General features: G+C 45.6%; 1 protein-coding gene across 1 annotated transcript in view; it reads left to right on the top strand.

The window, feature by feature from the left end:
- Positions 1-3,271: 3,271 nt before the first annotated feature.
- The window catches only part of CACHD1 (cache domain containing 1), a gene marked incomplete at its 5' end in the record, with an annotated part of 89,340 nt that continues 67,135 nt past the window's right edge, over positions 3,272-25,476 (top strand). Inside the window, one exon of the mRNA XM_084211380.1 lies at positions 3,272-3,481. Within this exon, the coding sequence (XP_084067506.1) occupies positions 3,272-3,481 (210 nt within the window). The remainder of the gene's footprint in view (positions 3,482-25,476) is intronic.

Here is a 25,476-nt window from a genome sequence, read left to right as displayed (position 1 = left end):
TTGATGCTTTTAGCAGAGCAGAGCCTTCAGCTCTTCGTCCTTTGGGTCCTTTCCCTCCCCAGCCCGCAGCAGCACACGCTCCAATTTTGGGATGCCACAAGCCAAGCTAGGGGGATCCTCCTCTTCTCCGGGGTTTATTCCAAAGCAAAATAACAGGATGGGAGCAAACAGCTTCATGTTGCACCAGGAGAGGTTAGATGAGGCAGCAGGAGAAATTTCTTCATGGATAAGGCTTGGCGGGGGCAGTGGTGGAGTCACCACCCCTGGAATTGTCCAAAAAAATGTGTGGATGTGGCACTGGAGGATACGGATGATGTTGAACATGGAGCTGGGGCTGGGCTTGATGATCTTGGGGGTTTTCCCAACCTTAACAATTCCATGAATCTATGATAGGAGGAGACAGATTTAATCCACAGCCCTGAAAGACCAGGTTTGAGAAGGTGGCAAACATCAGATTGTCTGAATTGGCAGCTTTAACTCACATCCAAAGATGTGAGAATCTGAATTTCGGGGTCCTTTCTCCATCTCTTTTACCCTTGGCATTTTGAAGGGAGATTTTCCCTCTCTTTCCCTCAGCATTTTGTCACGTGGCACTGACTGAGCGTGAGCCCAGCTGGGTCAGGAACACCCCTCGGTGATCCCTGGGCTGGAACTCTGCCTTGGGTCTGCTTCCCACATCCTGGAACAACTCCCCATGGATTGCTCCTCCAGGGAGGCAGAGGAGGCAGGAAGCACTGGGAGCTCCAGGAGGAGCCCAGCTCTGCCTCCAGGGCTCTGCAGTCAATGAGTTTTGGTTGGGCAGGAAAATGTGAAACCTGTTCCGTGGGTTCCTCACCACCAGCAGCATCCCGGGGCTTTGGGAGCCCAAGGACAACTGCCTCACTCATTTCCTGGGGTCAGTTTATTAAAAAAAAAGTCTATTTGTAGTGTTGACCTTGTGATGGGGTGCAGGAATGGGAGGACTTGGAAATCCTTGGAGCTCCAAATGCAGCTGGCTACTGACTGAGCTCTGGCTGCGACCTTGATTTGGGAATTAATTATGTAACAAAGTTCAGATATTAAGTATTCAAACATGCAGGTATATTAGAAATAAAATATTTTTTTTAAAGTATGGTTTAGCCACGATATTGAAAAACCACTTGGCTAAATCTTGGTGTCCTACACTGGTGAATCTGATAAAATAAAGTAAAATATAACATGAAAATGACCACTGCTAAGCATGAATTTGGCTGAGTTTTGCCTCTCACTTGGACCCAGGGAAGATTTTCCAGCAGAAGTCCAGAAGCTTCATCGTGATGGAAAGAAAATATCCTTGATTTTCAGGCAGCAAAGGCTGCTCCAGCAATGGAAATACAAGGTAGCAATTAGGGCAGCCTTGAGAGGCATCCTTTGGGTTTGGATTGCTTTGGCTAAACCAGGATTCTCAGAATTATTGACTAAAAATAAATAAAACAAAAATAATATTAGGCTCATAAATCACTTAGATGAACAAAAGCTGAAGCAGCTTTTGCATAGGAATAATTATATTTCATTTATTAAAATCAAATGAAAGAGAGTTTTGCTGATGTCCCTCAGAGATGGCAGCAGGTGCTGCTGGGAGGAGCAAGTTTCAGGTCTCAGCTCCCATCCTTGACAAAGTGGGATGAGGAACTGCCGTGGGCACCAGCACCTGGGAGAAGTCAAATAAAATTCAACCATTAGAGCAGATAGAAACCACATTTCAAGGAAATAGGATATGATTATAGTAAATAATATGTTGTATGAATGCTTGGAGGAATTGCTAACTCCAGGAATTTACTGCTACAGGACACGAGTGGCTCTGGTAGGACTCAGAAATGTAACTGTGCATGTGGGTTATTGAAGCCACCGTGTCTCTACAGGCCAGATTTATTTAAACATTATCTGCACCTGCACAATTATTAATTGTTAATTAATGAAGAGTAAATCTGGAGGGTGTGTGTTTTGTGTGGGCCTGGTGTTTGGCTTCTTGGGCTTGTTGCTTGCTGGGTGGTACCTCCAGGTCCAAAATTTATTCCTTGTTTTAGTTTTTCTAACACAACCTGATGTTGTAGCTTGGCTCCTGATGGTCAGGAGTGGAGGTGGCACCTGGGGACATGGCTTGGTGCTGCTGGGTTAATGGTTGGATTCGATGATCTCGGATGTCTTCTCCAATTTACTTATTCTGTCATTCTAGATTTTGATGTGCTGCTACAGGTTACAGGATGCAGGGCTTGTCGTGTGCTTGTGCACATGGCATCAACACAGCTTTTTACAAGGGCACAGTGATGGGACGAGGGGGGAATGTCTTTAAACTGAAGGGGATTAGAAATCAGGAAGAAATTCTTCCCTGGCAGGGTGGGCAGGCCCTGGCACAGGGTGCCCAGAGCAGCTGTGGCTGCCCCTGGATCCCTGGCAGTGCCCAAGGCCAGGCTGGAGCAGCCTGGGACAGTGGACGGTGTCCCTGCCATGGCAAGGGTGGCACTGGATGGATTTTTAAATCCTTCCACCCAAACCATTCAACGATTCTTTGACTTCCTACCCCAAAGGGGATGTTTCTCCAGGTACCTCGGTTTGTCCTTTTAACCGCGTGGCTCTTCCAGGGAGTGCAGCTGCGTGTTTGCCGCCGTTGCTCCCATTCATTTATTTGTTTATTGCCCATGTCAGTTGCACTACAAACATTTCCTCAAGGCTCGCTGCCCGACACGAGGCCGCGCTGGGCGCTGCCGTGGCCGGGGACGGATGGCTTCGCGCTCGGGGTTGCGAAAGGAGACGTTGAGCACTGATAAAATAAAGTAAATAAAATAAAAGGGGAAGAAAAAAAGTTTTACAAGAGTTTAAAAAGATTTTTAAAAATCCGAGGGTGCCGAGCGGCGACTCTTCGGAAGGCGCTGCCGGCCGATGGAAGCCGCCCCGCTCCGCGTCCCGCTCCCCCCGCCCGGTCCGGGGGCACGGCGGCCTCCGGGGCGGGGCTGGCGCGGGGGGCCCGGCCCGGCCCCCGCCCGCAGCGCGGCGGCCCCAGACGCCTCCCCCTGCCCGCGGCGCCTCCGCTCGGCCCCGCCGCTCCCGCTCCTCCTCCGCGCCGCAGTTTGCGTCTCTCCGTCTCTCTCCAGCGCCGGGGCCGCGGAGCGCGGGGCCCGCCGAGCGCCGTGAGCGCGGAGCCGGGCGCGGGGCAGCGCCCGCCGCCGTCCCCTGCATGGCGGGCGGCCCGCGGCGCTGAGCGGGGCAGGCGGTGCCCGCGGCCGGCGGTGCCCGCGGCCGGCGCTCCCCCAGCATGGCGCGGGGCGGCGGGCGGCTGCAGCCCCGCGCCGCCGCCGCTGCCCCTGCCCGGGGGGACCGGGGGCCGCTCGGCCTCCTGTGCCTGGCGCTGCTGTGCGCGCTGGGCGCCGCCGAGGCGGAGTTCTCCATCCTGGACGAGGCGCAAGTCCTGGCCAGCCAGATGAGGAAACTCGCCACCGAGGAGCTGAGGGTCGTCACCATGCAGGTACGGCCCGGCCCGGCCCGCGCCTCGCCTGGTTTTCCCTCCTTCCCTCCTTCCTTCCCTCCCTCCTCCGCACGCTCTTCCCGATTCCTGCCTTGCCCTTTCTATCTCCATTCCTTTCTTTCTTTCTTCCATCGGTTCTTTTCTTCTTCGCAAACTTTCCCTCCCCCCTGCGCGGGCTGCCCGGCTTCCCCCGGCCCCGTTCCCCTCAGCCCCGGCTTTTCCCGGCCCCGCTCCCCTCAGCCCCGGCTCCCCTCAGCCCCGGCTCTCCCCGGTCCCGGATCCGCTCCCTCAGTCCAGTCCCCGCTCCCTCAGCCCCGGCTCTCTCCGGCCCCGCTCCCTCAGCCCCGGCTCTCCCCGGCCCCGCTTCCCCCGCAGTACCTCCCGCCCGAAGGCGAACGGGGCCGTAGCGGCGGGGCACGGGCAGTTTCTTGTTTTATTTACGATTTACACAATAGGAGTAGCCAAAACCGCCTCCCGCAGTCGCGGAGGGGCCCGAGCCCGAGCTCGGGGCTGAGCCCGCCGTGCCCGCGGCAGCTCCGGGCGGGGGGCTCGGCGCTGAGCCGGTCCCGGCCGAGCATCCCGCGGGCAGGAGCTGCGGGGCGATCGGGGGAGCGATGGTTGCGGCCCCAGAGTGCGGCCGGAGGAGTTTGTTCGGATGCTGCATTCGGGGGAAGGCTGTCCTCGGTGCCGGGAGCTGTGTGTTGTTCGCGGGGTGCTCTGCCGGGGGCTGGTGGGACTTGCAGGGAGCGCTGGTACCTGCGGTACGGCCGGCGGCTGCCGACCCGCTCCGGAGGGGGGAAAAGTGAAATCGGATCCCGGGCGGCTTTCAGGGGAAGGTATGGTCAGTAGCAAATGCAGTTTTAAAAGCCTCCCAGATTGAAAAGGAGACACTTTCATAGGAACAGCGGGGGTCTCTACCCAAATGGCCTTTTATCTTCTCTAAACTGGCTGCATTCTCTCACCTCTGGACCATCATTGTGCTGGGCGGCCTCCTAGGGCTCGTTTTGTCCGGGCAAACACTGAGCTGTCTCTTGTCCTTGATGCTGAGAAGACGCGGATTTAAATGACTTCACTTAACAAGGTACATTATTGATGTACTGAATTCAAGGAAGTCCTTTTTTTCCCCCTTCTGCCGTGCATACACATGTGTGTATTTCCTCTCAAAAGATATAAGCATAATCCTTTGCTTTGGTGGAGTCTCTGTTAATGCAAATTAAGGCAGTATAATTGCATTACTAAATCCGTTTCTGGCGTTTAAAAAAATTATAATACGATCACCTCAACGTGTGTTGTATTTGAAAAAGCAGCTCATAGAAATATACATTGTTGCAAGAATTAACCATGGGATGAGCCAGGTTTTCTTTCCAAGACTTGTGCCGATGATCCGAGCTCGGGAACACTCTGGATGCCAGTGCACGGAGATGCAAATAATGTTAAAATTCTGTTTACTATTAGTTGGATATTTAAGGCCCTGGAGTAATTTAATGTGGTGGAACTGGTAGTTAAACTGAAACCCTTTTCATACTCAGCTCTATTTTTATATGCTTCATATTTTGACTGTCTCAACTCTCATCACGCTAATGCCCAGCCTGTCCTTTGCTCCCCCCTGGAACATTGTTACAGCTGTTTAAGATTAAAAACCGGTGGGAACAAACCTCCCTTGATTTTAGAAGCTTTTTTTGCTGACCTCCTACAGTAGAATAAAAAATGTTATGACATGTGTCACTGCAGCCCGTGCTTTTCACTTGGTTTTAGGGCTGAAATTTCCAAAGCCTGCTCAGGCAGGGATGGGTGTAGCTGGCACAGAATTCCCCTTTTTTTATTGCGTGTTCAGGGCTGTTGGTGAGTGGTGGTGAGCACCTGGTGCCAGGTGCCACAGTGGGGATGCTTGGGATGATGCAGACAGGTTGTGTTTGCAGAAAAGACAGAAAAGACAGGTGTGGGATTTTGGAAGGAGAGTGAGAACGCTTCTGTGCTTTAACTGGATACAAATCCAAGGATGTTGTCCTGGTTTAGAGGGTGACAGGCCCCAAATCAGCCTGGTGAGGGGAGGCTGTGGTGGTGGGAGGAAGGGTTGGTATCCAGCCATTAGTTTTATTTCGCTTCCTAAACCAGAGAGGAGGAAGTGGCAGGATTTAGTGCTTCCCTTGCGTGCTCTCCCCACGCTCTGGTCCTTGCCAGCTGTGGCTCCCACATCTGCACATCCTGCTGACAGGCAGGAGGTGGTGTCACCAGGGGGCTTTGCAGGAAGGGTCTGTCTGAGCTGGAGGTGGGGAGGAAGCATCCAATGAGTGTGGGAGCAGGTGGAAATGCTTCAGTAGAGCGAAGGTGAGAGGTTGGTTGGGTGTGTTTGGAGTCTGGGGAAAGAGGAAAGTGTGGGCAGAGCTTCTGTAAGTGCGGGAAGGCAGGATGAGGTGGAGTCTCCAGAGCAGACACCAGAGGAGCAAGTGGAAGAGGTAAGAGGAGAAGGATGGAATTTGTGAGCCTTAAATGCCTGTGAGAGGGGCAGGGAGTAATGAGGGTGGGAGCTGTGGGATATGAAATAAATCAGATTTCTGCGGGAGCGCTGGCAGTGCTGTGAACCAGCTCCTTCTCTGCGTGGTGTCTCCTTCCTGTGGCACCTTCTCCTTCTACCTGTGCTTCATGGCACTGCTCCAGCAGCAGTGAGCACTGAGTGCTTCTCATGCAATCACATCATTTTGCATTGTTGGGAGGAGTGAGGTACAGCTGGAAGAGAGGTTGAAGCTACAGGCGGACTGAGGATGAGAGAGGTTTCTGGTGGCACACCAGTGTGACAACTGATTTTGGCACTCACAGCACTGCTTTCTATTTCCAGAGACTTGCATGAGGGCAGCATCTGACTGTTACCTTTGGGGAGTGCTTTGTTTCCTCGCCCATGCAAGTGCTCTGGTTTCATTTATGAGTTTATTCCTTGAATGGTGCTGCCTAGAGCAGCTGAGGATCATGTAGTGTAGGTGACAACTCGTCAGTTGCATCATTTGCTGGATGTGTTGAACAGGAGCTTAAGAGTTTCTTATTTAAATTTCCAATTAGAATATCCATGTTTGTACCGTCCCAGGGATTCCCTTGGTGAGAACACGTGCTGGGCTCTGCAGTGTGTGTGGGTTCCTGGGTGTCTGCCTCTGTGTTCTTTCTCCAGGAGTGGTTAAATAATGAAAGTTCATCAGTTGTCTGATTTTTCTCTGTTGCTCTGATTAATTATTGTTCCCCCTGTTTGACAGTTCTGCCAAACCCCCAGTTAATGATGTTGCTGTGTCTTAATATTCTGTGTCTTCCCTTTGACATACTGGGGTGTGAGTGATGTGTGCATACACATCTTTACAGGGGTTTTTGCCCTGAGCAGGAGGGGTGATCTGTTTATGTTTCTGTCCAAAATGATTTCCCAAATGAAGCAGAAACAACCTCACCATAATCTCTTCCCTTCTTCTCCCTCCTGCGGGGCAGAGGGTGCTGCAGAAAGATTGTGGGCTGTGCTGTACCACAGTCACCTGTAACTGTCCCTTTGTTTTTGGACAGCCTGAGCACGTTGGCAGCATCCCTGTCATTCCAGGGAACGCTTCTGGCAGCAGGCTGCATCCTTGGGAGGAGTGTGCAGTCCCAGCTCCGTGTTCTTGTCATTCCTCAGCAAACTCTGAATATCCCGTGGCACGGCTTGCCAAGGGCTGCAGCTCGGTCAGTGAGTACTTGTGTGACAGTCCTGTAATATATTCTCCTGGGCAGAGCTGACACTCAGCACTAATTAAAAGTTAAGAGCCTTTTTTTACTAAAATTATAGCTAAATTGGTGGCTGTGGCATGACCTGGTCTGCGGGTGGAGTTTTACCATTGCTGTTACCTGGCTCGTCTGATCCCAGCTCCACTGGCCTGGCTGAAATTACAGAGTAGGTTGTTGGCTGGAACAACTGAAATTCTTTAGTTGGGAGGTGAAGGCAGGAAAGGAATAAATCAGAACTTTTGTGAGTGGTTGGTTTGTTTTTGGTGATGTTTAACCCTCTAAATCTGCTCTGGGTGAGGTGAGGAATATTTTTTGGTATTGTGGGTCAAGGTAACGTTTCCATCTCCAAAACAGGGATATAATACTTGCAGCCGGAGTTGAAAGGAGTAAGAAAATGCTTTGAAGATGAAAAGCATTAAATGCCTCTATAACTCTCAAAATGCATGTTGATGTTTCCAGCCAGACAGTAACAAAAGTTGTAGGCCCAGAGGGCCTCGAATATTTGTGAAGGCAGCTCTGCCATCTTAATCCTTAGCTCCTACTCTGAGGAGGAAGCACAGCCCTTTCTCATCGTCTGCTACTGATCTTGGGGGCTGGAATTAAAAAAATGCATTTTGAATCTGAAAAAAAAAAAAAAAGCAGTTTGCTGGTCACTTTTTTCCCCTGTTTATTTTTAATATTACTACTGTGCAAACAGTAATATATTAATACATCAGGTGATGCAGTGATGTGTAAAACAGCAGCTTAGTGCAGGCTTCTCCTGCTTGATTGGCACGCATATTATTTATTTATTTATCTCCCTAATAGCTTGTCTGGCCATATGTTTTTCGAGAAGAACAGATTGTGCTCAGACAAGCACAACACGGAGACAGAGACGTGTCCAAGGGTTTATATGGGCTGAAAAATCCACATTTTTTGAGGATTTTTGGGTGGTGGCAAAGAGCTGGAGTCACCAGAACTGTCCATTTATTCAATCTTTTTGAAAATGAGCGCTGACAGAATGCAGCATTATTTATTTTTTCTAATGGGATTGTCTTCTGGCTAATGGATTTACTGCTTAGAAGAGATAAATCCCACTTTGAGCTGTCCTGCAGACCAGTTTAAATGCCAGAAGGGTGGTCCTCCATTTCTGAAATCAGGGGTTTCACACATTTCTCCCCTTCTTTTGATGGGTCTTTATAAATAAATCTGTGGTGACTGTGAGGCACTTGCACAGCAAGTGGTGTAAAACCCCACGTCCTCCAGCTCTGAAACCTGGACCTTGTGCACCCTCAGCACAAAAAACTGCTTGGTTTTTTTTTTCCTATTATTTTCATCTTGTGAAGCTGAAATACAAAAAAAAACCCCATAAGTAAGGAAGGCTGCTAAGTCCTGTAGTAATAATTACAGAGCAGAAACCAGTAAAGCAGAACCTCATCTGTTTTCCATGATTGTGCCTTAGCTTGAGTCCAGCTGCAGCAGCTTCATCCCAGGCTCTCTGACAGCCCGAGTTTTTTATCCTTTTCCACACATATTCCTTTTTTTTCCTACCATGAAACATTTCCAAAAGACAGCGAGAGGTCCTGGTGGAAGGGCAGACCAAATCTGAATTTTTAATTCAGCTTTGAGCCGTCTCTTCAAAGGGTCGGGGCATCCTCAGTGCTGTGGCATCAGCCAAGGCTGACATTCCACTTCAAACACCGGGAATGCAGCTGGCCCGGCCAGATAAAAGTTGGGCTGTGGAGCAGCAAGGTGGGCTGGCAGATAATGAGCTGTGCCCGAGGATCCCGCGGTCCCGGGGACAGCAGGAATTCAAATGTCCCGGGAGGTGATTGGGGATCTCAGCTGCGGCAGGGCTGATAACACAGGGCAGGCACACAAGAAAATGCACTCGGTTTTTTTGGAGTGGTTGGTGCCTGAGAAGCTGCTCTGCTGTCATAGCCTGGGTAGGAAATGGGGAGAAAAAAACCCTAATTTTTGTTGTAAAAAACATGGAGAAATTCTCTTCTTTCAGAGGGACAAGTTGTGTTTGAATTGGAAAAAAATTACGGAGTTTTCTTGTGTGTGTGTTTCCCAGTTTTACTTTTATACCTGTATATTAAAAGGGAGAATTAAGAGTAAATAGATTTTTTTTGTTTGTCGGTTTTTGGGGAGGAATTGGCCAAGAAATGCTTGGAGCCTTGTCAGGTCATTGCCCTCCTGTATGGAACTGCCCAGCTCTAAGGAATTACCCCACATTTTCTTTTCTTTCCGTTGCTGGGGTGTTCCATAGCTGGGACTGGGATTTGGGGTACCGGAGCTTGGGTCTCTGTGAAGCCTGGAAATGGCAACACTTCCTGGATAAGGGTTGGATCATGGCCCAGGAATGATTTCTTGTGATGCATCTGAATAGGAAAATGCTAGATTTTTTTTTACTTTCTATTTTTTTTCTGTAGATGAATAATATAACTTAATAATTGCAATTTTAGTGACTTATCTGATGCATCAATCTTTGTTTTGTATGTCAAAAATTTTGCTGAGGTTTTGATTAATAGCTCTTGTTTTGTAGGTTTAATGCAGAATAAAGTGTAAAAATATAGAGAGCCTGCATTCCTCAATCATCATTTTCCTGTAGCTTGTTGTTGTTCAATACCATGCAGTGTTAGTGGAATCTGAAAGGATATCCTTGTGTTCTCTTTTCCATGGAAAACAGTATAAAAACACTACTGCTTATGCAATGTCTGTTGTGGAAATTTTCCTTTTCTGATATAAAACATAAGCCAAGTTATTGCTTGAATCTTGTGCTCTGTGTGTTCTTACCCTGTGCAGAAATCTGGATGAAATTATGTGTCTGCTTCAGCAGTGAAAATCTGACTTTTGAAACAATCCTGGTGCCACAAATCAGGAGCACTCATTTCCAATCCCAGGAAAAGTGTTAATGGAGTCACTTTATCAACTGCCTCCATGGAGAGTCTCCCAAGAGATTTTGCAGAAGTATATTTACACAATTACAATAATTAGTAAAAGCAAACTATTACATCTCCCTTTAGCAGCTTCCCAGCCAGGAGCAGCTGATAAAAACAGCTTTTTGTGGTGCTGCTGGCCTCTGAGCTCACAGATTTGCACAACTTGGACTGTTTGATTTGAACTCCCTTCCACCTTTTGGATAAAAAACTGTAATTTTCTTTTCAGCATGTCTGCAGAACTGTCTAGCCAGTGCTCCCTGTCCAGTTTTGACCTTCTTTTGCACATATCCCTGCGATGATGTAGGAATTTCTGGCTATACTTTGGCTTGTCACAGGTGGGAATGAGGCCAGGGGAAAAAAAATTCCTTCAAAATAGACACATCTGGAAGTTGCCATAAAAGTTTCTAGGAGCTGGAATGCCTGAAGCAGAATTTCTGGTGTGTTCACCCGGGTAGGGTCGTTCCTGTGCTGTTTTTGGGGGGTTTCACACCAAAGTGCACGTGGAGATCAGTTCAGCCTGGCAGAGATTTCATCAGAAGGCTAGAAAAGAAAAGAATAGAATGATAATAAACTTTTATGACTGCTCACAGCTTCAATAGAAGTAACTATCATAAGTTATTAAGTAAAAACAATTAAGAAAATAATAGAATGATAATAAACTTTTGTGACTGCTCACAGCTTCAACAGAAGTAACTATCATAAGTTATTAAGTAAAAACAATTTTACATGCTAAATAAACAATTCTCTAAATCACATTCTAAAACAACAAAACAGAGAAGCTGAAGGTTTTAGCTTCTCAAAAAAAAAAAAAAAGGCAAAAAAAATTTTTCATAAAATATGTCTGTAACAGAACCCCAGACTGTGGGGCAGGAGTGTCAGAGCAGCAGTGGGCACTGAAGTGGTGAACTGGGAGCTGGCCAGGCAGTGCTGCAGCTGAGGAGGGCTGTGGGGTGCCAGCAGAGCTGCTCCTGCCCAGGGACCCTCCCTGCAGCTGGGTCAGGTGGGACTGCTCCAGTGTGGGATGCTGGCTCAGCTCCTGGTGCTTCCCAAAAGCTGGGAACCTAAAACTGGGTCATGATTGACTTGTACTGGAAGGGAAAAACGAGTGGTGTGAGGCTTTTTGGGCTGCTGAGGTGCTGGATGTGCTGGGAGCCAGGAGAGCTTTTTGGGAATGCCCTGCAATGGACTCCTTGGGGTGGCCATGGGATTGTGCCTTTTGTGGGAGCAGAAGTAAATCTTCCAAAAAGTAACTTTTGCCTTCAGTGGTTTCCTGCATGGCAAACCAGCCCAGGGGCAGCTGCTGTGGGAGGTGGGTACAGAAGGAGGTCACATCCAGCATGTTTTTATTGCCTTGTTCATGGTCAGTGAATTAACAGGTTGTTTTTCCTCTTTTCTCCTATACTGAAATCGCACAGGATTTCTGACTTTTGAAAAAGACTAATGGGAGAATAAGAAAGAAGCAGGATCTCCCATCATTGCAGGGAGTGTGAAAGGAGGAGGAAAAGCCACTTCCACTCTGTGGATCCTAAATTGCAGTTCATGTTTTGTTACTGGAAGCTAAAAAAAAAAACAACCACCTTTTTTCCCCCCCTCTATTCTCTGTTTTCAATCTGGTCAAGCCCTCATGGACAGGTGTATTCCAGAGGGGCCAAACCAACATTTTGGAGACAGGATTTTTGTGTGGTATGGAAGGCACAGAAGGATAAAAATAGACAGGTTTTTAGTTTGAGGTTAATACACTTAGCAGTTTTAACAATGAAAGGATATTTAATTTAAATAAGCTACAGCTGTAGGTGGTTCGACTTCCTTGGGCACATTGTTTGCCCAAGGAATTGTCTGGAATATGAATTTCAGAATTGTCTTTGATCCCTTTTGCCAGTAGCTGTCCAGGACTGCCAGGTGTGCTGTGGGATTTATTCCCCTGGTCTGGTTTGGTGGAGTTCAGCTGCACAGAGCATTTTAGAGAGAAAACTGCACTTTCTGGAGCAGGCACTGGGATAAGCACTGAGGATGCTTGTTTGTCACATCAGGCAGCTGTGGTCAGGCAGCTGGCTTTAAACTGTGAATTTCAGTCTTTGATCTAAAATTAGAAAATCTTATTCCTGGGTACACAGTCTCTTGTGTCTTCCTTGATTTTAAAAATGGAAGAAAGTTGATATTTACATACATTGCAGGAGGAGGATGGAAATTGTGAACTTCTGAGAGATTTTTAGCTTCAGATGAGCTTCACCAAAGTGGAGGTTGCAAATCCAAACCTAATGGCACTAAGTAGCCAAGCTTCTCATGAGTGCTATTGGGGAAAACAAGAAATCTTCTCTTTAATTTTTTATTTTTGACTGAAATGAAACTATAATTATAAATTATCCCATTCTGGCTCTTCCTTTTGAATTCTGCTGCTGTCATATTTTACAATCCCTAGATCATTTCAGTAGCTGCTTTGATGGATGTGCTTGATGGTCTTGAAGTTGTTAAATTCAGTTCATGATGATGCAGCTGTTCTTGGCAGAGAGGATCCTCTGCTGTGCTGAGCTCACCACTGGGAACACAGAATTTTATTCCAAAAGTTGTGTTTGGTTTCTGAAATTTTAAATACTGACATACTGGTGATGCTGTATTTCCACTAAAACTGCTGGCTGCAAAGCCAAAATTAAAGCAACCCCAACATAGCCATGATAGGAGATAACTTTATAGTAATAGAAATGACCAGTTGTTTATTTTTATTTGGTGTGAAATTCGATCTCATGAATTTTAAAATACCAATTCACTGTGATGTCACATAAATAGAATTTTGCCTCCCCCTTCATTATTTATGTATTTATTCAGCAAGTGGTTGGCTGAAAGTCTAGAAATACATTTTTTTTAAAAAAAAAAGGATATTCTGGTAATTGCAACCTCAGACTTTGAAATGCTGCTTTTTCCTACCTTTCCAAGAATAGAATCTCAGCCTCCAAAAATAAATGAAACCCAACATCCATCACCATGGTGTTGGAATGGTGGATTTCTCCTGGAGGAGCAAAGGTGCAGCAGCTATTTTGGGAAGGGAAGATGTGGGGTGGGGATGAAATGAATGCAGAGCTGCTCTGGGAGGGCTCCTTGGAAGCCTCAGACCTGCTTGGGGGGTGTGTGTGTGTGTGTGTCTGGTGGCTTCACAGAGCCTGAAAAGTCAGGGTGGAGAGGAGGGAAAACAAGCAGGGAAAGGGATAATAGTGATTGAAATGTTTAGTGAGGAAGGTGTTGATTTGGGATTCCCTGGGGTTGTAAAGAAAGCTGTTCCTGGTGTACAGTGCAGGTGCACACTGTGGAGGACAGGCTCCTTCCAGGCTCTTCCCTGCTTTTATTGACCCACATCTTCCTGCACCTCTGCCCCTTCTTGTGCAGGGCCTTGGGTCCCAGACTGGCTCTTTGGGAAGCACAGGGGCTCTGTGCAGTTTGTAATCCAGCTGCAGGGCAGGGCAGGAGCAGCAGGGCTGCCTGGCTGCTCCCTTCCCGTGTCACCACCACCTCCTGGCCTCTGCTTTGCCATTCCCTGTGTCCTGGCTGCCCAGTGCCACTGGCTGCTGGAGGCCACTTCCCTGCCCCTGGCACTCTGCACAGCTGGGCTGGCCTGGTGGCAGCTCTGCTGGGGCAGGGACCTCTCCAACAGTAGTATTTTTATATACATGATTAATTTCATATACATTCTCATGTATATAAATTATATCTATATATAAAAGTAATGTATATTATTTGTATATACATTATTATCATTTGTATATACATTATGTATATGAATTATATCTATAATTTCAATATATTAAGTTGTATGGACATTATTATTTTATATACATTATGTATATAAATTATATTCAACTTTAATATGTTATTCACCTATACATTATTTGTATATACATTATTATGTCTATAAATGATCTATTATTTGTATATACATTATTGTGTCTATAGATGATCTATTATTTGTATATACATTATTATGTCTATAAATGATCTATTATTTGTATATACATTATTGTGTCTATAAATGATCTATTATTTGTATATACATTATTATTTTAATATACACGATTACATTTGTTCTATATTATATACATTTTTATATACATTATTATTATTCCAATAGGGAATAGATAACAGGATGCCCCCAGATCCCCTGGAATTTTGTGCTTGGTGGAAGATATCCATGAGGGGCTTTTGATGTGGGCATGGAGGGGTAGGAGAAGGAGGAATGGCTTGAAACAGAGAGAGAGCAGGCTGAGCTGGGATATTTGGAGGGAAATGTTCCTTGTGAGGCCCTGCTGGGCCCAGAGCAGCTGGGGCTGCCCCTGGATCCCTGATCCAGGCCTGGAGCAGCCTGGGATAGTGGGAGGTGTCCCTGCCATGGCAGGAGTGGGATGGGATGGGATGGGATGGGATGGGATGGGATGGGATGGGATGGGATGGGATGGGATGGGATGGGATGGGATGGGATTGGATGGGATTGAGGGCCCTTCCAACCCAAACCATTCTGGGATTCTCTGTTCCTGCGGGGATGGGGGGGGATGGAGCACACACCTGGTGTTGGTGTGCATGACAAGCCCCAGCAGTTCTGTCACCATCCACTCTTCCTCCTTGTCCCATGGGGAGCTGGACTGCTGCCCCTGGGAGAGGACATCTCATTTTAATCCTGAAAAGAAATTCCCAGCCTGCTTGGGATCCTTTTTGTGTTCCTTGCTCAGAAATGAAGCTGGAGCCAGTGTCAGCATCGGGCCCCGAGTCTAAAAATATATTAAAAATATGGAAACCTTGCTGTAGCAAGGCTGTAGTTTGCACAGGCTGGAATGCAAAGCTGGCCCACAGCCACACCCATGCTGGGGAGGATTCTCCACTTCTGCCTTTGCTTTAGTGGTGTAGAAAGAAAAAGATTTTTTTTTTTTAATTACTTTCTTAAAAAGGTTTTTTTTCCTTTTGGTGGACAAAAGGTAACTTTCTCACAGAGCTGGCAGGAGTCTGTACCTACCTTAGTTATTTAGAATCTCAGGAGATGCTGAGCCCCTGGTGGAAAAGGACAGGGAGGCAAAAGATGGAGAAAGAGGCTGTGCATTGCTTTGGTGTTGGTAAGAGCAGGGGTGGCAGCTCACCAGTTCATCCTGATCCATGGTGGAACAGCAAGATCTGATCTATTATTTCTATTATTTATTTATTTATTAACTTTCTGTTTCCAGCCTGCCAGAGCAGCGATTCCAGTGTCCTCAGAGCATCGTGTTTGGTGCAGGAGCACTGTCAGGGCTTGAATCCTCTTTTCCATGTTTTCTGGGATGGTGTGATGTGCCTGAGTGTCACCAAACAAAGAAATGAAAGCCTTAAAACATACAAAATCCACGTTCAGCTGGGTTACCAGGCCCTGAGCGTTGCTCAGAGGAGCTGTGCAGCATTCCCAGCTCCTCATTTCAAATCCCAGTTTTCCAGTGACAGATTTAAAAATCTCATTGTGCAGCTGAGTTAGTGACTGAGCCCTCACTTTATAATCACTTTATAAAGCGCATGCACATTAGCAGGACGTGTTTAATGGCCACACGGCCCAGATGAAAGGGCCCTTTGTGGCAGGAGCCTTTTGTGCCTTCCTGGATCCCTCAGCAATTCCTGCCGAGCTTCCCAAGTCTGCCTGACACGGCGGGGCCGGGGAAAAGCCCTTGTGGCTTTCAGCTTGAGTGGAGAATAATGGGGAGGGGGATGGCAGGGGGGGAGGGCTCGGGGCGCTGCAGTTCCTCCTGCCCCAGCTGGGGCTTTGCATTCCCAATGACCTTCCTGGGAATCTCAGTCCCCACACCTGGGGACGCTGGGACACCTTTTCTCCATCCCTTTATTTCTCAGGTTTGTCTGAAATGGCCACGTGCCACAACAGCGTTTGATTTATTTAATCGTTTGTTATTTATTATTTTTGTCAACTGAGATTTGATGTTGTCTTCCATCTTCTGTTTAATCTCTCAGCTACATTTTGTTTCCTGTCTGTGGCTCTTAAAAAACCTTTTTCTAACCTTACCTTTCATCCCCAAAAAATAAGGTTGCAAGGTCAGGGATGTGTGCAGCTTGGCCTGGCGATAATCTTCAGGAGAACAAGAATTTAGTGGACATACATTTAGCTTTCCATTAACAAAAAGATGGAAATTTCAGCAAAAAAAAAAAAAAAATCCTGGATTGTCTGATAAAGAAAAAGATCCTGATTGTCTGTTGTTGCTAATTCACGTGGTGCTTTGTGGGGTGACAAGCAGAGAGAGCTTCAGCTCCTGCAAAAACTTCAGGAAACCTATTCCAGTTTTGAAATGGCTGAGTAAAGATGAAGTGAGAGAAGATGATTAACAAAAAAAAACCCCAAATGGTGGAGGTGGGGGAACATACAAAAGGAATGTGTGTATTTAATTAAATTAGAAATTGGATAGGTGTGATTCTAGTTTGGTCAGATCCCAGGATCATTAAGGTTGGAAAAGCCCTCCAGGACCGTGGAGTCCAAGCTGTGCTTGTCCCCAGCCCAGGGCACTGAGTGCCACCTCCAGGAATGGGGACTCCAGACCTCCCTGGGCAGCCCCTGCCAGGGCCTGACCACCCTTTCCATGGAGAAATTCCTGCTGGTGCCCACCCTGAGCAGTCAAACCTCCCTGGGCAGCCCCTGCCAAGGCCTGACCATCCTTTCCATGGAGAAATTCCTGCTGGTGCCCACCCTGGGCCGTCCCTGGTGGGAAGGTTGGTGTGCCAGCGCTGTTTGTGTGTTCCCCAGAAAACATCCCAAGGAGGAAGATCCAGGAGCTGCTTGGGCAGCTCCAGGCAGGTGTGTGTGGATACCACAGTGAACCTCCCCCTGCTCCTCACCTCGGGCTGCCTGCCTCCATCTCATCCATGTGTCTGCTGCTGCTTTTCCAAGCTGCAGATTCCATTGTGTCCAGAGAGCCAAAGTGGTTCTGTCTGCCTTGAGCTGAGCACCTGCAGCTTCTGCGAGGGCAGAGCTGTTTGTGTGGTGGCTGAGGGGGAGCCAAGGGCTGGGCTGCCCTCAGAGGGGTTGGAAGGGAATTCAGCTGGGAAATGCTGCCAGGGGAACAGGAACGGGGTGAGAGGCAGAGCTCTGCTCTTCTGGGGCTTGGAAGCACTTCTGTCATCAGCCAAGATGTTCTGCACTGGTCCTGCTGAGCTCTGTCCTGGGGTTTGGACCAAGCACCTCTGTCCCAGGATCAGCCAAGATGTTCTCACTGGTCCTGTTGAGCTCTGTTCTGGGGCTTGGACTAAACACTTCTGTCCCAGGATCAGCCAAGATGTTCTGCATTGGTGCTGCTGAGCTCTGTTCTGGGGCTTGGACCAAGCACTTCTGTCCCAGTATCAGCCAAGATGTTCTCACTGGTGTCGTTGAACAGAAGGAGAATTTCACCTGAGTAGTTGGAAGAAGATTTTGGAGATGAAGCACTCAAGGCCTTCTTGCCAAATGAACTTGTGGTGCTTTCTGTATAAACCAAGTGAGATTCCCAGGTGTGCCAGGTATTCCTCAATCTCCTCTCATCAAAGATCACTCACAGAAGTCAGATCCAGGATTCCTCTCTAAGAGGATTTTATTTGTATTTCCCTGTTTCCCCCACTTAACTCTGTGTTTTAGAAATCCATTCTCTGGGAATTTGTGCAAATTTTTTTTCTTTCCCTCTTTTTTTCATCAAATAGAAGAAAATCTGGCGAAGGACGGAGGTTTTCTTATTTTTTTTATTTTTAATTACCTCTATTTATGACTCAAGGCCAAAAAGCTCCCTGGTTCATGAACTTTCCTTTTTTTTTTTTCCCTGTTTTAGTTTTCAGTACTGTCCTTAGCTCATTAGCTAGAATCTCCTATATAATTATCTGTAATTTTCTATCCCACTTGCTCAGTGAAATACTTAGAGAAACAAACAGTCTGTGGTAGTCTGTGAGTTGGTCTTTTAATTTTAAATTCTTCATTAATTTCACTGCATATTTGCTGCAAGTTTTGTGTTCTGCACATGTGATCTTCAGTTTTTTAAGGGAATGTTGAACCTGGAATTGAAATCAGTTTCCACTTTGTCAGATGAAGATTTCTCATGAAAAATAATATAATTTTCCTTTTCACACAGCTACTGCTTTGCAAGCTGGGATAACAAATACTCATTTTTTTTTTAATCAGCAAAAAAACCCTTCTATTATTGTTATTGCTGTTTTATTTTTGGTGACTGAAAAACTGCAACAGGAAATGACCCCAGCCACAGTTTCCATGACACCCTCTCACTTGAATCCAGTTTTCAAGCAGATGAAAGGCCCAAGCAGCCTTTTGATAGTGAGCAGCTAATTGGGTGCCTGATAGAGGCAGGTTTTTCTCTGGGAAAAAAATAAAGGAGCCAAGAAGTGGAACAGCTGTGTTTTGGTACATGTGTGTAATCCCAGATAAAACTCTCCAAGGACAAGGAAATACAGTAATACCCCACAGAAAGGAAAATTAAGAATCTTTGAAAACCTAAATGTGGCTTTTTTTGGGGGGGAGTTTGTATTTAAAATAAAAATCTGCTGGAATGAATGAGGTAATAAATTCTGGAGTTGTAAAATCTGAGCAGAACAGAGCTGTGCCTGGTGGGTTTCTTGTCACTTTGTGTGGGTTACCTTGGTTTTCCCAGGAAGTTTTGAATACCTGGGCAGGAAATTTGTAGGAACAGTCTGAGGTGGGGACCTCGTGTGCTCTCCATGTCTCTGTTGGTCCTGGAAGTGTTTCCAGCTCATCAGTGCTATTTCCAAGTCTTGTTTTCTCCCCCTGAAGTTTCCATGCAGAATATTTCATCTTCTTACTTCAAACTAAGTGGAATAATCTGGGTTTTATCTCCTGAGTAATGGAGCAGCCTGGTCTGGTGGAAGCTGTCCCTGCCCGTGGCATGGGGTGGAACTGGATGAGCTTCCAGGTCTCTTCCGCCCCAAACCAGTCTGGGATTCCACAAATATCAAAGAAACCTCTTGTTTTGTTAATTCAGGGCTGTAAAATGAATCTTCAGAACAGATGGAACAACAGCTGATTAATAGGGGGGTTGTGTTAAATGCATCTTTGGGGGTTTTTAAAATCAATATCTCTGTTTTCATTAGGGCTTTGTCAGCAGTTGAATTTAGCTTTTAATTGTAGATGAATTATAACCGTGCAGGTTGGGTGTTGTTGTTTTGTGTGGGTTTGTTTTGGTTTTGTCTTTCAGGGCAGTTTTAGTGCCTGATTGGGATACGCCAAACTCTAAAAACAAAACTAATTTTGCAACTTGTTAACTTAAAATGGCATTGACAATGTAGAAACCACTTGTTTTCATTGTGTCCCCTCTCTCCACAAGGAACACATCAAAATTAATTCAGGAACCTTCTTTCCCCCAGTTTCTTCTACACTTTATTTATTTTTTAGCTTCATTGTAGCAGTCTCCTGCTCTTTCTTGATTAGTTAAATGAGAGGATCCAATCACTTTTATAGAAATAGTAGCTCATGGTTAATAATGTTGGAAATTGGATGCAAATACATGCTTCCTATTGCCACTTCATTCATTTGCAAGTGCAAAACAGGAGCACATCCCCTAATTTATAACTCTGATTTAATGTGTTATGAGACACTGGAGAAAGGATTTACCTTGCATGGCTCTGAGAATTTTCATAATTTACTTTTTCTTCATAAGAAATTCAATACTCTTTCAAGTCATTCTGACCCTGAAATTTGCACTCTTCCTTCATTTTCATCCTCTGTGTTTGAGGATGGACATCACTTTCTGGAATGTTTTGAACTTTTGTATCTCCTGATGCTTTTGATTTTGTAGCCTTGTGTTTGTGTCCTTGTTAGGAGTGAAAAACCAGAATAAAAGTCCAGCTGGGGAGGTGGGACAGGAGTTTTGAGCTGTTCCAGTGTCTGTCAGTTCCCAATGCAAAAACTATGTTGTGAAAACACACATGGAATCTGGAAACTAACATAAAGATTCCATGCCGAAACAGAGACCTAAGTTAATTTTGGGTATTAACAATTTATTAAAGTTGAAATTTATTCATTAATTTGTGAAGATTAATTATCACTATCAGCATAATGAAAATTTTTCAGCCCATTAAGTTTTGTGTTTTTTTTTCCCTGCACTTCCTGACAGTCAAATCCTGCTAGCAGTGCAGGAGTAACTGTGAGACATCAGGAATATTCATTCCCTGAGTAGCATTAATCCACTTCCATTCTCCATTCAGAGCAGTGTTAATGCCTTTATTTCTCCTTGGAGCCTGAACTCGCTAATCCCGATCCCAAAGTGGATTATGGTGTCGTTCCTGCGTGTTCAGACTGATGTGCAACACACAGATAATTGCACAGAAAGGCAACAGAAAGGGAATTGCTTTACTTGCTGAGCTGGAGGTGGTCTCTATCCAGCATTAAATCCTTAATTCAATTTCAGGTTTGCCACTCAGTCCTATTGGCCTCGTGCTCAGAACGAGTTCTAATTGGAAAACTGCTTGGACTGATCCATATTTTATGTGCATTGAAGCATCCTCAAGAATTAAATATGAATGGATGTTAGGAAATGTTGAAATATTATGAAACATCTAATTTCAAGTGCAAATATCTGCCTAGGGATTCTTGATTATCTTTAATGAAGATGACAGTACCCATGATCAGCACAAGTGCTTCTCAAATAAGGGAGTTCATAGAAGGAAATCACAGCAGAGATTTGTTTGGAGTAAACGAGCAGCCTTTTCTCCAGAGATTCCAAAATATTTTATTTAGACAAAGTTAAACACGACTGGAGATTAAAAAAGAGGTCAAATCATTCTCTCCTGTTTTGAAAGAGAAATTGGTTTGTGTTCATTTACCAGGAGCAGTGGATTTGCTTCGTAGTTTGTAAACGTTTTGTGGAAAAGCAGCTTGTGGTAATATTTATAGAGGGAATGAAAAATAATAATTGCCTCTGTCACTGCTTGAATTTTAACAATGTGTGTGCACTTGAGGCCTTTTTGATCTTTTTAATAGGTACAACCCAACTGGCAATGACATCACATCAGGAGAGGAATTAATGCTGCCACTGTCAACTTCCTGGCTTGGTTTTTTTCAGGAAAGCTGCTTCCCTCCAGTTTAAATCCCTTTTTTACAGTAGAAATCTGCTCCCACATTCTGTTGGCTGCCCTGTCCTCGTGATGTTTTGCTCTGCTGGCCAGAAATTACGAGACTGTGTGGATGGGCAGGGTCCCAGGACTGTGCTTACTGGTTTGTGGCAAGATCTGCTGTGATTGAGGTTGCAGAACATGAATCTGATATCAATTTGAGATATTAATTCCATCCTCCACAGCTGGGACTGTGCAGTTCTCAGCCCAGTCTGTTCCTGGATGTGTTTGCATTGGGGAGGTAAAAACAACTCAGGGCAGAGGAAAAAACAATGTTCCAAAAGAGCCCAGGCTGTTTCTAAACATCCTGAAAGCTGGTTTCTTTTTCCTCTTTGCTCTGCAGCTTTTTTGCATTGTGATTTTGGTGATTTCTCTCCCGTGTTTTCCTCAATCTTTGATCAGTAACGTTGACCTCATAAAAAGCCCCAAATGGGCAGTTTTTCCAAGCAGAGCTGGAGCTGCAGGTAGTGCATTTCTCCCCTGAAAACTTGAGGATCCCAGTGGGAAATCTGGGATAACCCAGCAGAACTCTCCTCCTGCAGTGACTCCAGGGATGTGTGGCTGGAATCTGGAGGCAAAGAGCATCCCTGGCATTGAAATAGCTGCAAGAAACTCCTCCCCTGGCTAAGGAGGAGTGGAAACTGAAAAAATCCTGCCTAGGGACCTGTGGGGCTGTGTTTGCACAGGTGAAATTCCATAAGGGAGATTTTCTGGGGGGCAGTTCTTACAAATTTCAGCTGCTTCAGTTCTTACAAATTTGAGGCTAATTTCAGACACAGAAGTCATTCAGGGTTGTTAATCAGAGCTGCTCAGAAGAGCACAGTGTGATTTTTAAATTGGAGTTGAGTGTAGCTTCTTGCTGCTTATTGTTTGAAAGGTAAATATGTTCATAATCATTTCAGCACTGCTCATTTTTAGAAGGCTGGGATCATTATCCTTCTTTAGGATAAAGCATATTTCAAAAACCCCTCTCCATCCCTGCTGTGGTGGGAACATCCCATCCCCTGGGACCCAGAGCCCCCACCCTTGGCTTGTTTGGAAACCAGTGAGGGGGCAGGAATAAAATCAAATCCCTGCTTTGCACAACATCTGATGAATTTTTGCTCCCAAAGGCTGGATGCAGAAATTCCTGTGGGATGGCTGAGAAAGCACCGAGGCGAGTTCTGCTCCTCTCCTTCATCCTCGCCTTCCCTCATTAAATCTGGAGCTTTCTCTCCTTTTTCTGGGTTGGAATCCACACTGTGCTTGATTAACACTGGAGGTTTTGTTTGAGTTTTGGTTGTTGGTTGTTTTTTTGGGGTTTTTTTTACTCCCCCCTCTTTCATGTAAATGATGTCTTGCTATTTTGCTTGCTTTTTCCCTTTTTTAATTAGAAGAATAAATGCTTGCATTCATGCACAAATTGCTTTGAAGTGCTGTAAGAATTCAATTCATGAGCTTCCTCCAGTCTCAATCTTTAATTTTTTTTTGCACACTGATAACATCTAATGGCTGTGCTCTTTCCAGGAGATTACATTTGTTTTCTGAGGGCTGCTCTGCCTCCTCCTGTGTCCCGAGATAATGAGTTCAACACGAGGGAGAAGTTCAGCAGCAGCTCCCAGCAAGCATTCCCAAGGTTTTGGTACTGGGAATTTTTGTGTGCTGGGCCACAGCTCCCTGGAAAAACGAGGGAGGAACAGTCCCAGGGGCTGTGGGACAGCTCTGCTCCTTGGAAAAGTGCTTGAGCACTTCCTTCCAGGGATTACCTTCTTTGCTTTATTTCCCCAGGAATTATTTGCTACTTTGCACCTGCCTGTTGTTTTTTGGGCTGCAGGATGCAGTTTGTCAGTGCTGTCAGTCTGTGTAGGGTGTTGGTGGTGATGCCTTAAGATTTTGGCTTCCCTATTTTTCACATATTTGTGATCCTGCAGTTCTTTAGTGCAGAGCTCTACACTCCATATTCAGTGTGAGTGCTGCTGTCCCAGTTTGGGCAGACACAACAATTCCTCTCCAGGCCTGGGGTGAATGACTTCATTAGCTGAAGCTGTAATTGGAACATTAACCCCCAATATGCAAATGGGCCAAACTTATAAAAATATGAAAACCTGTGACCCATGGTCCATTTTGGGTGTAGCCCCTGGATGGGCTCTGTCTGCCCAAAATGTACCTGAGTTTTCCAAGGAAACAAATTAATAAGAATTGTGCTTTACTTTGCTCCTTTTCCATCTTGTGCTTACTCCTCATCTCCCCTCTGAGGCCTGAAATGATCCCATGGGATTTTACCTCCCATAGCTGATATAGAAATGTTAACTGCTTTTGGCCATCAAAATTAAGATCAAACTTGAAGGCCCCTCAATAAATATAACCACGTTTTATTCCCTTAATTTTGTCTGGCCTGTGTTTTTGGGTAGCCCCAAAAAGGCATCAGTGGTTCCAGGTGGGATTCTGGCTCATGGAATGCCAGGCTGTCAGATCCATCACTGTGCTCAATGTCTGAGTTCATTCCTGCCCTGTTTTGGGAGCAGAGGGGAAAATAACCCATTTCCAGTGCTGGTGGATGAGTAATTCCCTTTTCATTAGCACTGAAGTGTGGCAAAATGGTGTTTCCTGGAGCCCACAGAGCTTCCCAGGGGATTTCAAATCCCAGGGTCAGATCAGTGCAGCTTAAATGGCCTCTCCTCTGCTTCTGGAAGTGTTTGGTGCCTGACCCCCCTTTTAAATGTGGGGTCACAGCCCTGGGCTGGCCTGGTGTCCCCAGGGAGCTGCAGAGGTGGCACCAGACCTGCCGAGGTGCTCAGACCCTGCTTGGCCAGGATTCCTCTCCTGCTGTGTCTGGAGTCACTTTGAAATTTGTAATTTTTTATTTGAAAATCACTTTACACCCAGGGACTGATTGATGTAATTAATGCAAAGTGTTTCATCTTCTTGAGTTATTTTTTAAAGTTCTTTTAAATTTCAAGTGAGAGATTCAACCTGAGAATTTAAAATTGCACGGATTTGCACCCCCTCATTTCTGCTCAGGAAGGGAAGGGTGGGGATTATATCAAATATAAGTAATATACAAATATTCAAATATACAAATATCATATAAAAATGATGCAGATGAGGTATTTAAGCAGGTGGCCTTAAAACTTCTGTACTTATTAATACAACTAATACTGGAAATGAGAGCAACCTTGTAGTTTTTATTGCAGACACTGACTCACGGAGAGATAATTTTGTCCTGCCAGTATTTTTCAGGTTACTACTCATAAATTATTTATCTCTTGACAAAAGTGTGGCTGTTTTGGTGCAAGAACCTGCACATGGACTGCAGTTTGTGTTAGAACTTTAAACGTGGGTGTCTCTCCAAGTGCAGGCACTGAGAGCCAGCTCCTGTTCCAGAGAGGTTGTAGGGAAGGCTTTTGGGACATTTATCCTGTGGATGCTGATGGTTTCCTGCTGAGAGATCCTGAAAAATTACACTCTTGGACATTTAAAGCAAACATTTCTGTAATTAGGTTGCCATCACCCCATTCATTTCATGCACAGAAGTTCAGCCCTGTGATTTATGATCTTTAAATCCCTGGATTTAAGGTTGTCTGCTTGGGTATTGTTTTTTTTACAGTTCCTGTGCTGCAGCATTTCTCCCAGCAAAATCCTTAATTATGTAAAAGTGATGAGGGAACAATCACTTCTCTTGGTGTGTCTGTCCCTTTGTGCTTTGGGATTTTTTCCTGACTTTACTGTAAAATTACACAATCCTGCCTGGAATGTCACATCCATTGATCCATGGTTTTTTCTGCAGACTTGCTGTACATTGAATTCATCAGCAAATTGGACCAGCACAGTAATTGCACTTAAAGTGGTACCAAACCCTTCTGGCTCTAGGATTGCAGCTATTTACAAGTCTTGGGCTGCTGCTTAACATTTTCCCAATTCTGAGTCATTTTGACACGAGTTTGAAAGCAAACCAGAAAACTGAAACCCAGAGTTCTCCCAACAGAATGAAGGCTCTGGTCAATTTTGCTCCTTTGAAACGCTCAATTTTAGGTTCTTTTAAAAGGAAAAGTAGCAACAAGATGCAGTAAGGTGAAAAGAGTTCACTAATCAAAATGTTCTGAATCTGAAAAAAACCATAGAAATCATTTAAGTTTTACATCCTAGAGGCTGGAATGAGGAATAAGTGTAGGGAAAAGAAATCCAGTGCCATTGAGAAGCCCATCTGCTTTGTATTTTAAGGCTTGGGTAGCATGACTTTCTTTTTTTCTG

The sequence above is a fragment of the Fringilla coelebs genome (assembly GCF_963513975.1).
Source record: "Fringilla coelebs genome assembly, chromosome: 9".
Taxonomy (NCBI): Eukaryota; Metazoa; Chordata; class Aves; order Passeriformes; family Fringillidae; genus Fringilla; species Fringilla coelebs.
This window is presented reverse-complemented; position numbering and strand designations above follow the sequence as displayed.